Source organism: Chelmon rostratus, chromosome 21 (genome assembly GCF_017976325.1).
Source record: "Chelmon rostratus isolate fCheRos1 chromosome 21, fCheRos1.pri, whole genome shotgun sequence".
In the NCBI taxonomy this organism is placed as follows: domain Eukaryota; kingdom Metazoa; phylum Chordata; class Actinopteri; order Chaetodontiformes; family Chaetodontidae; genus Chelmon; species Chelmon rostratus.
This window is the reverse complement of record NC_055678.1, coordinates 2,189,517-2,206,795: the sequence shown is the minus strand read 5'-3', so window position 1 is coordinate 2,206,795 and position 17,279 is coordinate 2,189,517. Positions and strand designations below refer to the sequence as shown.

At 41.4% G+C, this 17,279-nt stretch overlaps 1 protein-coding gene across 1 annotated transcript in view; it reads left to right on the top strand.

The window, feature by feature from the left end:
• Positions 1 to 534: 534 nt before the first annotated feature.
• Positions 535 to 17,279, top strand: part of waplb (WAPL cohesin release factor b) — a 28,960-nt gene continuing 12,215 nt past the window's right edge. The window contains exons 1-7 of the mRNA XM_041962816.1: positions 535 to 833; positions 1,658 to 2,163; positions 6,756 to 7,503; positions 8,524 to 8,885; positions 10,276 to 10,400; positions 16,634 to 16,729; positions 16,859 to 17,029. Coding sequence (XP_041818750.1) covers positions 1,680 to 2,163; positions 6,756 to 7,503; positions 8,524 to 8,885; positions 10,276 to 10,400; positions 16,634 to 16,729; positions 16,859 to 17,029 — 1,986 coding nt within the window. The 5' untranslated portion in view covers positions 535 to 833; positions 1,658 to 1,679. The remainder of the gene's footprint in view (positions 834 to 1,657; positions 2,164 to 6,755; positions 7,504 to 8,523; positions 8,886 to 10,275; positions 10,401 to 16,633; positions 16,730 to 16,858; positions 17,030 to 17,279) is intronic.

The window sequence follows — 17,279 nt, the reverse complement described above, 5'->3', positions numbered from 1 at the left end:
ATGCTGTTGCACATTGTAAGTTTAAGGGTGGAACATTGTTTTTTCAATAAATGTGGGAGTTCACACACACGCACTCACAGAGAGACGATCAAGTACATTTTAGGTTTTTATTAGCATGCTCCCAGCAAATAAATAAATACATGGCCCATTTATCAGTTGTCATTTGAAATTTAGCTTTTTACGAGTTTAATGGGAGTTCCTGAACGCGGCATTTGTAATGATAAGATTGATGAAGCCACTACTGTGAAGGTCGCAATGCTATATAGAAGCGATTCCGGTTATAATTGTGAAAACAAACTAGTCAAAAACCACCCTGCCAAAACCAAAACAAAATATTGTACCAACGTGAAATTTGATAATATACAGATGAAGGGGTCTGTATTAAATTCACACCTTGCAAATGTCCTTTTGTATACAAAAAAGTCTATGCCAACATGGCTTAACGAAAATGTTTTATACTTTTATTTTTAAGGATCGGTTACCCAAGTTCCGGGCACGTTCTTCTATCCCCGGCTACTTGACGCAGCGAGGGAGTCCAATGGAAGCCTTCGTCGCAACCCGGAGGAAACAATCGACTATGATTTAGCTTGAAAATAGGAACCGATTTCGTTCGATGGTGTTATAAACTGTATCTTTTCTCATTAGTCTGGGTCTGCAGTTCTCTCTATTGTGTTTCTAACCGGCTAATTTGCCGCTCAGGGCGTCTGTTCGGCCTTGTTTATACTGTGCAGGACAGCTTGAATCAGGAAAGCAGGCCCGGTCCTGTGCGAGTTTAACGGCCGTTTTGCTGGTCTGGAGTGTGTTTTGTGCGGATCGACCCTTTAGCTCACCAAGTAAGTGGAAATACGGATAACGGTGGGTGTTCATTTACCAGTAGAACATAGCCTATGATTGGTTTTATTTTTGGTTGTGGCACGACACGATGTCAGTTTGTAGTTATTGTTAGCCGTTAGCTTCAAGCTAGCAGTTAGCTAGAGTGACGGCTCCTGTCTGCTCTGTTGAGCTTTTTGCTAATGCTAACGGCTAAAACTCGAACTAACGTTAATAGTAACTTCGGGACATGTGTTATATTTGTACATAACACATATCTCGCCTCGTAATTACACTGGTACCCGACCTGATTTTTCACACATCCAACAGTGGGTTATGTGGTATTGTTTATGTCCATTAATTCTTCAGCTAGCATCTTACCAGAGTTAGCTCGCTGGGAAGCTAATGTTACCCTTGTTTTGTCAAACCAGCTGGCTGAGATGTACTCAAGCTGTTAACTTGTAATTCTCACACCTTGTGTTAGTTGCACTTCTTCAAACATGCTAACATGATTGTGAATGCAATTAGATTTAAACAGTGATAGTGATAAACCGGTAATTTGTTTTATTTCTTACAAGAATATTTAGAGGGCGATGACTTCTGGACTAATATTTATAAAAATCAATGACTGTGGAAGTAGTTAACTCCAATCAACTGATGGCAGAACATTACTGACACTGGCTACTGCTGTGTCTGCAAGTTTAAATAAAAACTTGATATATGGTTATTGAGTAATTCTGTGAAAAAGATAAATGTTGTGAATCACATCAATGATGTCCATGAAAATGTTCTTATAAACTCTTACATGAGATACTGCTCATTCTGCTCTGTTGTCCTCTTGTCTTAGAGAATATGACCCAGATGCAACAATGACATCCAGATTCGGTAAAACCTACAGCCGCAAGGGAGGAGAGGGCACGTCCAAGTTCGACGAGGTTCTGTCCACCAAGAGAGGCACCCTTAGTACCAAATGGGGTGACACCACCTACAAAGCTAAGGTGGGTTCCAAGCGCATTGGCGGTCCCAAGAATGACTCTGTCCTGGGGGTTTACAAGAGGCCCCGTCCGTCCGGAGATGGCCTGGAGGATCCATTTGGATTTGACAGCGATGAGGAATCCAAGCCGGTGTCATCTCGCAGCGGCAGCAAGTCGTCACCCGCCAAGCCGGCTTCAGCAGAGCCTCCTCAAGCGGAAAGGCCCGGCATTTCTTTGGACACAGGGAGCAGGTCCAGCCTCCAGGGAGGATCCCACACTTTGACATCTGCTAGAGGGGTATCATGGCCGGCCAATGACAGGAACCAGCCCAAAGTGCTGGAGGATACAGCTCGGTTCTTCAACAGCAGCACTAGCATAGGTAATACACAGAATTTTAAACCATTAAGCCAGATCTACCCTTTACGGTTATCCATCCCTTTATGGGTAGATCTGAACTATTACTGCATCAGTGGTATTATGTGATTGATAATCTATTGGCTAATGTAATTGCTTGATTGTTTAATCTATAAAATGTTAAATTAGTGATGGATGCCCAAGAGAGGTTACTGGATTTCAAAGTAGTGCCTCAGCAGTGCTAATCTAATGTTACAGAAAAAAAAAACTCAAAAGATATTCACTTTAGATTCATATAGAAAAGAGCAGTGAATGACAGAAGGACAGCTGTTGTTCTACAGCAGCAGTTTATCGATTACTGTTTAAAGCGGTGTGGTCACACTGGGTGGTTACTGAGGGGCTGAAAAAGGCTGAGTTTTAACTATTACTGAGTTTGTTTTTGAATGTCTTTTGATATAATGGTGATATGAAAACATCTCATTGGAGCTGTTAACTGAGCTGAGGTCAACTCCGAATGGCTTCACTCAGCTCTAAAAAGTTTAGCCTCTATTTAAGTTTTTTTATTCGTCAGAATAGAGACACGTCTGGCCAGGATGTGATGAGTGCTGATTTTCATTCAAAGGGGATTGAAACAAATTTAGATGGAAAGATATGATGTCTCAGCTGGCATTCATGGTTAATCTTGCATTGGAATCAGATGGCTCACAGATGCTAAACGATTTCTTGGTCTTCAAATAATGAACTCGGTGACCTTGATGAAACTAAATGCTCCCGTGGACTTTGCATTTGTCTCCATGTGAGCCCGTTTCAAGCTAAAGGTCACAAAACTTTTGCAGTTTTGTCTGAGCATTATCAGAGCAGCAGACTGGCGTCGTAACGCACCGCAAAAATATAAAGACTAATTATGCCTGTTGTGCAGCTTTGTGTGAAATCATTTTAGCCTCAAGAACAATCGATGACTGCTTGTGGTTTGTAAGTGTTTTAGATTTGAGTGATTTTTAGTTTTGACCGAACAGCATCAGAGAAATCAGTTTTATTGCTTTGTCCCCACAGCCAGTCGTTGTTAGTATCGTCGCATTCAGCTTGACTTGCCCTCAGCTTTCCGTGACCGCTGCTGGCCACCTGCCAGAGACGCGAGCCACTCCAACTGTCTCCGAACAACAAGCTGTCCCTCAGTGAGCACTTCGGCTCAGAGTGACGTTTCCACAGTATTAGGACACTGAGCCGTAGGGAAGGGAAGCCAGCACGATACCCAGGTTCAGCTGAAACACTGCCATCAACAGCCTCGTTATCTGCTAACTAAGGCTGGCGATGTTGACTCGGTAAATGTGACAAAATCCTTGACCAAACAACTCTCTTGATAAAGAAGGTCAATATTGAAGAGCTGAATACTGCTACTTTCAGATTGATGTTTACATTCAAGAATATTTTGAGACAATGTGTTAACATAAAATAAATTCAGAAATCAATCCACTTAACTGTAAATACCAGGAAATAAAACAATTTAAGATATTCTGCTGTGCATTATAATCACACGTATTCTGAAGGTGTGGAATATGACAGTGTATATAAAGCTGGTAGCTCCTATCTGCTGTCAGACTGAATCAATCTATAAAAAAAAAGATAATTAAAAGCAATACGTTAATTGAGCTTATTTTGCAGCTTTCATTTTTAAGTCATTGTACATTAAATGCTTGTAGTCTGTAATCTTTCTGTGAACAAACTGTGTGTCAGGAAACAGCAATTTGAGTTTTGTTTTGGCAAATCTGAGAATTTCAGGATCTAAGATTGCACATGAAGTTTTGAAGGTAATCTGCTGATTTTGTGTACCATGTACCAAACCATGGTTCTCCTGCTCCTCATACGCCAGCGGTCAGAACCACCTCATTCTCCTACTTTAGAACACTGTAACCATTTACTGATACAGTGTTCCGATTGCGAGACACAGAGAGGAACACAAAATAAACAGAGGCTGGCAGTTGCGGTTAATGATACGCCCAGCCGACACGCATCAGGGAGCCACACCGGGTGAAAACAACGAAAGCCGCTTTTCCTCGATTTCAGTGTCCTTTCTCAGGTGGACAGTGGCTCATAAATCCTGCTGCTGCTTTAAAAGTGCTTCTAAACTTGGGTGTTTTATTCCGAATGGGTGTGAATACAGGCTGTCCAACTCGAACAGCTACAGACCGGCACACTTGGGTAAGAAGCCATTCAGTCTATCATTAAATGGTCTCTTACTGCATTTGGACCAGTGCTATTTTTTTTAACGCAGAGAAAAATTCAGCTGTAAAACAATTAAATTTTGCTTCATGACTCATGTGCCGTGTTCAGGCTAAATGTGTCGTGTGCAGGTGACAACTTAAGTCCAAACTGCGGTGGCACACTCAATTTGCAATTCAGTTTATCAGATTCAACTTTTTGAAACACTATACCCAGTCATTTTGTGTCATCACGGAAAACAGATTATTTGATAGTAGTAATAATAATAAGGATAATAATGCTGAGTAATAAATTAATTACATGCACCAAGTGCTTCACATAAAAAAGACACAATGAACATAAAAACAGGGATTGCAAATGAATGTAACATAAAATGGAAAATAAAACCCCTCTGAATAATAGTAATAAAATACAGTTAAAAGTTGAGTACATGGAATCCGTGACCTCAAGTAAAATACAACATTTTAAAAGAAGTGCATGAGTGTGAGGCAAAGCACAAACAAGAGTTCCAGGTCTGTATCAGGAAGGTCATAGGTGGTGAAAGGCTAAGCTGAAGAGATAAGCTTTTCTGTTTCGTTTGAGACATGTAGCAGCGCTAAGGACAAGACTCAAAATGCTCAGCTTTTTGGACTCACTACTTTTGATATTTAAATGATTAATCAAATTAAAGAAGTACTAACTAGCTGATTATGAAAAACAATGTCATTTGCAGCCAGGAGTATATATAGGAGTATAATGGTTTGCAAAGTTTGAACATAGTGTTGCTGTGATCAATGGGTTGGGTTTACTGACCAACCCGACCAATGTGTGATGCGGATTTTACTGTAAACTTACTGTTGTGGGAATCAATTATACTTTGAGTGTTAGGATGGTGTAATTTTTTTGCAATGGTCTGGCCTGTTGTCTGTGGCTGTTTTGGAGTATATTTAGGATTGGACTAATTCTCAAGAGTCCTATATGGAAGCATTCTGTCAACACCTGAATCATCACAAACTCCCATCACAGCCAGTGTGTCCTTGAGCAAGTTCTGAAAACCTCCACTTCCTGTTGCCATCCTCTCTGGATATGAGAGGTGGCTAACCTGTCTTCACCAGCCTTGCTAAATTTCCAACAAAAGGAATTTTGTAAAAGATCAAGTGGACCCAAAACCTGAGTCTAGATAATGAAACTTGTGCAACTGAGAGAGGGCGCATGTTGAGTATTTACAGGTCTCTTATCTCCCTTCCCAGTTAATTGCTAATCAACTGTATGCATGTACCTATACGAAGCAGTTGACAGAAGTAGCGACATGGTCTACTTTTTGGTTTTGCTGCACTTACACTCAGATGGCACAGCCTTCCAAAAAAAACACAGCTCTTTTACAGATGCAGATATTCTTTGATGTTGCATCATGAAGCAATTTCCTGTCTTTGCGAGTCCAATGCTGTCACCTATTTGTTTTCTGTGAAGGCAGAAATGGCCACAGGGTGCTAATAACTAGAGTGTGCGTATGGTCCTAGCAGGTGGATCCAGACCTTTTAGGTTTTCTAGAAGAAACACGCCAACTGGAACATGTTTGACGGTAACAGTTCCAGGTGTGCGTGTGTGACCTGTTTTCATGGTGTAAAGGTGCTTTTTGAAATGGTGCAATCATTATATACACCATCGCTCTGCTGAGCAGCCTGTGAAGTTAACCAAAAGCCAAAAGCCAGTGTTGTTTCATTGTGGTACCAGATGGTATTCTGGAGGTTGCGCTCTTTAGCATGAATGAACTCGGCTGGTTTAAAAAATGTGAAAAGACTACAAAGCTTTTTAAGTTGGAAAAGTGTTGATAGATGTTTGCTGTTCTGGAGGTAAAATGTCAGCAAACACATTGTAAAATAGTGAAATAATTTTGCTGCAGATTAAACTGCACTTTTGATAATTCTGCATATTAACCTAATGCCCTTTTCCCTCTTAATTAATAAATCTCATCTTTTGTTCTGATCAGTTGCATTCATAGAAAGGTAGATTCAGTGAATGCAGTGTCAGACCATCACTAATTCTTGATATCAGTACTGAAACAATTAGTAAATTAACTGACTCAGTTGACCCAACATTCTCTGGTTTGGGCTTCTCATATACAAATATTTGCAGCTTTTCTGTGTGTGATATAATTGTGAATTGAATGTCTTTGGGTACATTTTTGGTTTTGTCTGTTGATCAGACTAAACAAGACTTTTGAAGACGTGATCTTTAACTCTGGAAACTTATGATGAGTGTTTTTCAATTTTTGCTCACATTTGATAGACCAAACAATTAAGTCTTAAATAGTGTAACATTTACTTATATTAAATATTTAGTTCATTTAACAAACACAAACACTTTATCCTATGAATGTATGTTTGACAGTACTGACTCTGCATCTCTTTTCCACAGGAAAGTCCCAGCAGAGTTCCTTGTTGTCGGAGAACCAGCACAGCTACTCGTGGTACCAGAATGCTTCAGAGAGCGATAAGAAGCCTCTGGCGCAGACCACCACCCTGAAGACAGGGTCCGAGGCAGAGTCCACCTATGACTCCTGGGATGCCATCATGGGTCTCCGTCCGCCCTCGCCCAGCCAGGAACCTCGCAACCCCGCTCCCACGCTCTCTTGGGCTTCAGTGGGCATCCCTGTGGGCAGCTTTGACGTGGGGCAGACGCAACGTGAGAAGCCCCGCTCTCCTCCACGGCTCCAGAGCCCCAGTGAGAGTGAGGACCTAGGGGGCGACTCGGACTTCCTTGTCGAGACATCAGACTACTCCCAGACATCCTCCGCTTCATCACTTATAAGAAACTCTAACTGTCGGACGTACAGGAGGCCTAACAAACAGGGCTCTGGCAAAGCCTCGGACTCCAGCGGCTCCGCCGGCACTGGTTTTGGCACAGATCTTCCCCGAGCAACATCTGACGGCAGTAATAAGACGACAGGTGGTGGAAGAGGGCGGGGCAGGACGAGGGACTACACAGTGCTGCACCCGTCTTCCATGTCGATGTGTAACGTCACCATCCAGGACCGAGGAGTGGAGGACTTTAGTAGTGATGCAGCACCCTCTAGTGGTAGCAGTAGTGCCAACTCTGGCACTACGACAGAGCTGGGAGAGGCGGGATGGCAGCGGAAGAAGACGGAACAACAACAAAACACAAGGTAGAACAACACAAGATAGCACGACTGGGCCTTTTCTGAAGTACTTAATTTATTTTGTTGTGTTTTTTTCTTGTAAGATTTTGACGAGTAACTTAAAAGTATCTCTGCACTTCTGAACACATCCATCAGAGGGCAGCATAACTCACACAAAAAGAAAAATCAGCAGCTATAGCCAAGGTTGAGGTTTCGAGTCCATTTTTGAAATTAGAAACAGCTCTTGAGAAAACAGTCCTGTCATTTGAGCTTTTCAGTCACTCAAAGCAACAGTGCGGGAACCAGAACATCATTGTAGATTTAACCACATGTCGTTCATTCTAGTTTTCCGAACTTCTCTGCAAATACTACAAATATGCTGAATGGCTACCCTGAAAAGTTGATGAAAAAAAAAAGTAAAAAAAGAATAGCTTGAACAGGTTTTGCATAAACATATGTGTCTGCTCAGGGACAGTTCATTACTCTGTGAAGTATTTTTGGAGGTTTTTATTTCACGCTTTTTACACGTTTTGCGTATTTTCATTTCTCAGCATGATATTCCAGGTTAAAGGGTTGTTTCATTTTGGTCTCATTCTGCCAAGGACAATAAATTCACACTAATTTTATTTGGGTGAAACTGCCAAAGTCACACATCAAAGTGAGACTATCCCTTATTACTACAGGATGTCTCCTGGATTTTTGAAATGCTGCAACAAACCAAATTTTAATTAAGTTGGCTTTCATTACCTGGGTTGAAATTAAAATTTCAGTTTCCTCAACAGGGAAGAGCCTTGTGAAAATATTAATGAATATTTGGCAGGTTGCTCTTTCATGTCAGCTAATGTTGAACACATTTTTACTGACGCCTGAAGTTGGAAACTGACGAATGCACTCGTGATGTGTGAAGATTAACAGGATACCACCTGAGTGCAGCAGTCTAAAAATGGATTCTTACTACGTTTTGAAATTCATAAACAATATTCGTCTTTTCCCTGACTGCAGAATGTAAACCATGCTTTTCTTCATGCGTGCCTGTTCTCGCCTCAGGTTCAGGCAGACCAAGTCAAAGAAGGACAGTAAGCTGGACCTGTTTGGTTTCGAAGATGCAGACGCCCATCAGGAGGACAACAGCACAGAAAACACGGACAGCGGATCCAGTTACAAGATCAAATACTTTGGCTTTGATGACATGAGTGACAGCGATGGCGCAGATGATGACGATGACAGGTCTAAAGAGAGGAGGAGGGCCAAGAAGGCTGCGGTCGCCAAGGGAACCCCGGTGGTTACCATGGAAGAAATCCCAGATCACGATCCGCCGGATCCCTTTGAGAAGCTGGAGATCCGGGAAAGACCACCAGTCAAGGAGAACAAGAAGAACTCTGAGAGGCAGGAAAGCAGGATACGAGCAGGTTAAAACAAACACACACACACACACACACACACACACACACACACACACACTCAATGGAAAATCTTTTTACAACTTAACCAACAGTTTTATGTGTAACACGGCTGCGAGTACAACCCTGACTCCCCGTTTGCGGTCCCTGATAAAGCTTTTTTAAAGCTAGCGCTTGATAAAGCTTGCGGCCCCAACATAACTGTTGGCCATTTTAAGTTTTTTTTAAGTTAACGGTTGATAAAACTAAAGCTAAAGCTGAATCTGTCACAAAACAGACCCGTTTGTTTTTAAATGAGCCTGTAATCATGTTCGTTTGTCAAAACCGAAATTAAATCTACCTCTAAAATCGGAGAGGTCCGATTTAGCAAACGCTAATTAGCTGCAGGGTTATAACGTAATTTTCTGGAGTTTTGGAAACATTTCGTGCCACCAGTCAGAGACAGTTTAAAGTGAATCATTTATTTGTTCACAACAGAAACTTCAGTTATACCTGATCAAATATTTATGAGTTACATTTCCCTTTTATTCTCAGTGCATGACTACATCCTCAATGTCCATTCATTTCACTTCATTTTATTAATTCCAGTGACCTTGCCAAGTTGTTTCAAAGAGCGTTGTAACAAAAGACCAGAATAAGTTTTGTTTTTTGAAATAATGAAATTGAGCTTTTGTTTTAGATTTAGATTTTTTTTTTATGAAAGGGGCATCTTCGAAAGGCTCAGTCCTGCACAGTGTGGATGGAGCGAGGTTCACCACTTGAAACATGTATAAGGGAGATTAATACCTGGACTCAGGAACACTTGTAAATCAAACAGTTTGTTTGTTTGTAAGTGATTTAATTTAATTTTTATTTCTGTTTTACGCAGCGTCCCAACTTTTTTGCAGTCAGGGTTGTATGACCAGGCTGCATTTCTAAATCTCAAGAAGACTAAATGCCGTTCGTGTGATGTTGATATATAAACACAGTGAGGCCACACCATAACAACATACCGTACTTTGGTTTTACCCACATACCAGCATACACTGTGAACCCATCCTCCCACAAACACACACAGAGCATGATGTGCTAACAACATAACAAACCACGTCTTATCTGAGGTCATCATGAGCAGCCAGCCGTCGAACCGAGGCCGCAGGAGATAAACTGAAAACCTTGGCAGACAGCAGAACTGAACAAAGGCAGAATCACTGTTATTTCAAATCATTTCCATGATCTGAAGTATCTGAGGCATGAAGGACGTAACACAGCTTAAAGTCATCTAACAGTAGTGTCCACACAGCAGTCCTTACTTTTTGTTCCAAAAATGAGAGCATTAATCCCAGTGTGGTAAAGATTTCCGTTCATCCTGACTCACTGTGAAGTTTTGCGTGATGGTGACTGTGTGTTTTGTCTGCAGACGTCCTGGACTTCTCAGAGGACAGCCTCAGAGTGTTGGCCAGGGCTCCCAGAAGGCCGCCTCAGGGCAAACCGGTCGAGAAGAACCCAGACTCCTTCCGGAGGATCTTCAGCGCACACAAGAAGGTCAGACACAACACCGACAGACACAGCCAGGGCACATTGGTGAAGGTTCACACTGCACAGATGGCTGCTCAGTTAGCTGATATTTCATGTTACACCTTCTGAGTTTGGAAGTGTTTTAAAAGCATTTTAAAATGTCGCTGTGAATGAGGCAAAAAAACTGACAAATAATGACATTATCCTTATTCTGCTGAACAGTGTCACATTTTATCGTACACGATAGAAGAGGCTGATGATATTTCATTTGTTTTTTGTTTTCAATAAATCCTGTGAAAAGACCAAAACCAGCAATGAATTAGTCCTACTAACTGTTTTTGTCTGTTTGTCCAAAGCCTGACATCTTATTCCTGAGTGCCCTAAAGCGCCGCTGTTGTCTAAACACTTTTAAAAACACATCAGTGAGTCACACCTCTTCATTACCACGAACACACTGTAGTTTCTTTTGACTCAATCCCACAAACACCGTCCTGCTTCCACACATACTCACTACAGCACCAAATGTGGATTAATCCACTGCTGAAAATAGTCCCCAACAAATTTCTAACAAAATCAGAGTCATATACTAAAACATTGTTTTGGTCTTTTTCAGGAGTTTTGTTGACAATAATATACAATAAGATCAGACAGATCCTTTAAAAGAACACATGCAGTTTTTGTTTTTTCAGTATTTTTAGTGTTCAAACCTGTGTAATAGCTCAACATTTGCCAGTTTAACCACACTTTCACTTCGATGCTTTGAAGCTTCTGCTGTAGCCATGGTAATTGACATCCAAATGAGTATTTGAATGCTATGAAGAAAGAGCGAGTAATGGAGCTCCCCCGTGGCATGTAATTAGTCTCAAAACCTGCGTGACACGTGCATGTGATGCGAACGCAATGAACGGTATGAACAGTGTTTTCCACTCGTGGATAACAGGAGCGTTTCTGATCAGTGTGCATAAATGCAGACCCCCGACTTTCAGACTTCGGAGGTGGTAATGAAATAGACAGTGACTGATGTCTCCCCTCCTGTCCTTGTCTCCCATAAGACTCATAATTACAATAATAGCAAAGTATATAAGTAAATAATGGCCACAAGTTTGAGTTAAAAGTTAAGAAAAAGTCAGTGTTAAAAGAGTTTCAACCTACACATCTCAAAAATTTAGAAGAGATTGAAATACAGTTAATTTTCTCAAACACAAATAGCATCTAGTTTATTTACTTTATATTTTAATAAATTACCCAAATTCTACAGTTAAATTTGATAATAACTTGGAACTTGAGCTCCGACATCTGACTGAAGCAAAGTGAGTCTCAGAATTAGCCACATTTCAGTTCTGACTCTTTTAAAGTGATAACTTTGGTATGTTGTCTCATTTGGTCATTCTGTGTACGTGAAGCACTTCAGTGACATGTTTTCATGTAAGACTTTCCCCAGTACATTTCTAAAAGAGATCTGCATGTACCTGTGAGGACCAGACTGCCCACCTACGCCCAGTATGACTCAGCAGTGTGTGTGTGTGTGTGCGTGTATGCGTGCATGCGTGTGGGCAGAGGAGAGGAGTCAGCTCTGGTTTATTCATGGCTGGATGAGAGGAGGGATTGAGTCGCCTTTGAACATCTCGACTTCTCTTTTATTTATCTGTGTGCTAATGCCTGTCGCTCCCTGGCTCTCAGACTGAACTGACTGGATATCAGACTCTGATTTCAGAAGAGCTCTGTCTTTTTATAGCAGAGACCCATCAGTGCCATCAATCCAGACCAGCAGAAATGCAAGGCTGAAGTAACTCATATTTACTGTATATGAATTGCCAGTGTTTCCTACCTGAGGCTGTGTTTCGCTCAGACATGAATCTTGCTGTAATTAAAGCCTTACATCAGATGAAAAAATTTTAATGTTGTTAATTAGATCTCAGTGCAGTTTCTGTAGTTTGCTGTGTTTGTTTGTAACTCTGCAAGGTCTCTTCATCACAGCTGCTTGTTAAATGTGTTGTTTTTAGTTTGCAGCATTTGTAAAGGAAAGGTGATGCATGATTGTAGCTCTAATTAGCCATATTAATGTCTCAGTTTAAATTAGTTTCGTAGATGGGGATCTGGATTAGCTGGAACATTACCATTTACAAGTCAGTGCCTCTGGTGTCTATATTACAGTTTGCATATTGTTTTTCATCTCGAGTAGATTAATGCATAGGAAGGAACTTAATCATTTTGCAAATAAATGCTCATGGTTTAGAGGGATTTCATCGAATCAAATAACTATGACGTTTAGGCTGGACTAGAAACCAAAAAACTACTAAAATCAACATTATGAATCTCTAACTGACCTGATATAAGTAGCAGTACATTTGAAATTGGAAAGTCATTGTTGCATTAATATTCAATAGATTCCAGCTGGAGTTGCGGGGGCAGTGTACGTGGTTCTGGACAAAATAAAGCAAAATGTAAAAACCTTTGGAAAATGGTTTCAGTTTCAACCCAGCAAACAAATGCCATGAATATTATATATATCTATTTATAATTTTATTTATTTTGATCAAGTCAAAAGCCTAAAATAGTTTGAAAATATTACTCAGATTCATAATCCATGATTTTTTCACTACAAAGAATGAGTGAGAGTTATACTGCGAGGAGGGAAAATGTTGTGCATAGCTTGATTGCTTTTCTTTGCTGAAGCGTCTGGTGGTGGTGGTGGTGATGGTGATGGTGATGATGATGATGAGGATGAGCTGGATTTCCAGGTTTGGGTCAGTCAGCCTTGAGTCTTTGACAGAGTCGGTTTTATACAGAGCTGCTCTCAGTAGCAGCTTGTTGCTTTGCAGCTCAGTGGTTTCATGTTGGAGATTATCAGAAACATCAGCTGCTTTAATTAAACAGCAAATATGTTCACTTCCTTTTTGTTGACTCTCCATGTCTTGAAAGCTGCTTGTTGAGCATCCAAATGCCACAGAAGAGCATTAGGTTTATTCAAGCACATTCCTGCAGCTCATTGTTATTTTCTTCATCACTGAAAAAAGTAATTGCACTTTTGTTTTCATGAATTGCCTCACGCGTAAGATCAAATTGTCTCTGCCCGGAGGATATAGGTTCCCCACCCCTGCAATAGAGGTACAATAAAGATGCCTCAAGAACTTTCACAAGAAACAGGCCAAGGACAACAACTTCAAATCAAATAAACACCATCAGAAACATGTGATGATGGATCATGCACGCTTTACTCAATTTACCAATCTTTTTGTTTTCCTGATGCCTCAGCTCAGTTTACCTGCCATTCTGAGTAGTGATCAAATGCCATTTTTTACTAACTTAAAATCTGAATACTTCACTCTGTGGAATTCAGTGAGTCAGTTTTATGTGAGGTAGCATGAGGCTAAGGATTGCTGTGGCTAACAAGCTAACAAGTTGGCCATCTCAACTAGGCACACAAACCAAGTGGTCGGGGTTAGAAGAGGATCACGTTTCGACAAAGAATATCCTGTTTTGTCGCCACAAGCTGCCTGGAAAACGTCCCGACGGCTTGTTAAAAATACCCAGTTTTGTCTCAACAAGCACGGCTCAAACAGTGGTTTGCTGCTTGGCAGTACACTCGCCTAACTGTCAGGCCACCACCATCCTCTCCTCTTCCTGATGAGAAATGTAGCTTATGCCAATGTACCGAAACGTACGAATTTAACAAATCAGTGGTTTGCTTAAACACAGAATGGCAACATTGTAATGTGGTGACTGTGCTGACAGTATATATTTTTTTTAAGTTTAAACAACATTTAGTCTTAAGTAGCATGACTGTAAGTGAACTGCATGCTCCCTGGCTGCTTCATCAGAGGCCTTCGCAGAGGCACAAACGCTGTAACTTTGTTGTGAAGTTCTCTCTCAGCACCTGCAGGGAACTTTTGAAGCACCAAATGTAAAGTTAATTTCCTCTGCATCTGCCCGTTGCAGACCAGCTATTAGAGTATTAGCAGACACATCGCCCATAGGAGCATAATAATGTACTTAATGTACTCTCTCATTCTCATTCTCTCTTGTTCTCCAGTTTCATGCCCTGACTCTCTAAATAACTTTCCTCCCTCTCAGTTGAATAATGTGCTCTCCTCTCTGTCTCCATCACTTCCTCTTGACCACGTCGTCTTTTTACCTCCCCAAATAATGTTCCGTACCTCGCCTCCCTCCCTCCCCACTTGTTCTAATATACTTTCTCTCTCTCACTCCATCTTCAGTTAACATAACTGAGAGTGAGCTCATTATAAAAACAATAGCCCTTGGAAGTGACCATCCTACAGAGGAGTTGGAAAAAAGCTCTGCCTCAATTACAGTAAACTGTGTGTCGGCGGAGGTTATTCAGCCGAGGATGCTGGGAGATATTAGATGTTATCATAATGACAGCGACTAGACGGACTCATCCATATTTAGGAGATGGTGTTGGATTTATTTAGGGAAAGTTTTTATAGGACGAGCAGTTATTACTTCCATAATAATACCCTCTCCAGAGCTCCAGAGTGGCTCTTTGCACTGATGTACCATTAATGTGTTTTTGATGTCACACAAAGAAAAAGTGGAAAAGATAAGTTTGTTTGTTATTCATCCTTCCATCATGTTTGTAGGTGTAATTCTAATTTACTACTACTAGTATTTTAATTTGTCCACTCGTGCTTTCAGCATTTTACATTTTTCAATCCTCTGTAAGATGTAATATGTGCAATAAGGTCACATTTCAGTTATCAAAAAAGTAGAGATGTTTGGTCCAGCTCTATCTGTGACAACAGTCATCTAATTTCAGCAGAGCTAGGGAAAATGACCCACCTGCCTGGACCCCATCTTCCCGGCAGTTTTACAGTAGTGTTGATTTGCCATAATAATGACAGAGCAATTATTGGCTTATACAAGCTCTCATGTTACTGACTGGACAGAATCAGTTTGAGCAGGCGATGTGTTTACTGTCTGTAGGTTTTCCTCTCCTGGTTGAATGATGTCCCTATTTTTCTCCACACCTCCAGTTTGTAACACAGGCTTTCTGATAGAAATTTGCTTTTCGTAAGTTGACAGTACCCTGACGACATCACTATGACCTCATCAGAGGGTTATTTTCTCAGACTTTAGAAAACTCAGAGGTCATTTAACTGCCCATTATCAAGCTTGTGCAGTGGGCTCCAAAAGGAAGGCACACTTCGCCTCAGTCCTTTTTTTCCTCTTTTTTTGGGGGGGGCACAGCACACACCTTCACTCTGATCTCTCCCATGCTGCGTAGCAGCAGGTGGGCGGGGCGCTTGGGTAGGGTGTCCGTCTGTGTTATTCAGATTACGGTAGGAGGCTTTAATTCGATGTGTTGATGTTCCAGCGCAGCAAAGCTCATTCCCAAACTCCTCTTTTGTCTCTACTTATTAACCCTGCGGTGCAAAATCCCCCCTGCACCTCCCTCACTGCTCGACAGCCAATCCTCTCCTCTCTCTCCTTTCTTTTTTCTGTCCTGCCCTTCCCTCTTTTGTTTTTCATTATGAATGCCCGGGCAACCACCAACCACAGGTTTGGCAAAAATATATAGAAAGGACAGGAGACGAGCCAAGGATGAGGGTGTATGGTGGTGTGTGGGGGGTGTATGTTTTTGTTTTATGTGTGTGTGTGTGTGTGTGTCCTGCTGCTTGATCAGTGCTGGCTGAATCTCACCAGTTTAATGTGCATCCAGTTTTGCTTTTTTCCAGTTTTTTTCTTCTTTTACTTTTTTCTTTTTCTCCTTCAGTCTTTTTTCATCTCCACATCTGTTTTTTATCAACAACCTGATTTCTGGTCTTGAGAAATTACTGGTGCCAGTGTTGCTCACCTGGTGGAACCTGTACCATTTTTCAAGACTGACTCCTTCCAGCAGTGACCCAGGTTCACCTCCAGCCCGAGGCCCATTGGGCTGCATGAATTATGCAGAAACGCCAAAAAGAAACCAGCGACCTTTTAAGAACAGAAAGAAATACAGTGAGATTATCAAATGAGGTGCACTGTAATGAAGAAAAAGCTGATGTGGAATAAAAGACGACATTAGAATTAAAAGGGAATTAGGGCTTCAACATTGTACGCTGGTTTTTAGTAGTATTACACGAAATACACAACACCTTTTAACGCCTAATTAGCATAATCACCTGGGTTGCAGACAAGTAAAAACAGAAGGGAAAAATCTACAAGATGATTGTTAAACTCTTGAATGACTGACCAATGTTGTCTGTGTGCTTGTGTCTGTTTGTGCGTGTGTGCATGTGCGCACGTTCATATGACAGTCGCCAACCAAAGCTGTGTACAACGCCAGACACTGGACGCTGGAGAGTGAAGAGGAGCCCCCTCCACCTTTCTTCTCACGATCACAGACCTCTCCTGTAAATACATGCACACCCACCCACACACACACCTTTTTAAGCTCAGCAAAATACTTTTATATCATTTATATATTTATATCAGAAAGAAGTTAATGTTTTTTTTGATAAACTCTCTTCCATCTTTTCCAGGCACCAGTCTCAGCGGGCGGGTCCAGTAAGGAGCCCTCCGATGCTCAGAAGGACGACAGCGTTTTTAAGGCTCCTCCCCCTCCTCCCAAGGTCACCAAGTGTGTCACCGTCCCCACAGATCTCTACCAGGACACCGTCACCGCACTCAAATGCCGCAAGGAGCACAAGGAGGTACGTGAAAATATTTCCACTCATCCTAAAACTGTACGACTCCACCTCATACTTACAGCCCTGATTCCAAAAACGAGACAAAGTGTATTGTTTTTTGTAAATATTCACTCTTTCTGAATTTGATGCCTGCAACATGTTCCACAAAAACTGGGACAGGGGCATGTTCATCACTGTATTGCATCAACTTTTCATAATTTTTTTTTAATATAGAGGCACCTGAGGGATCGAAGGTCAGGGGTATTCAGTGTTG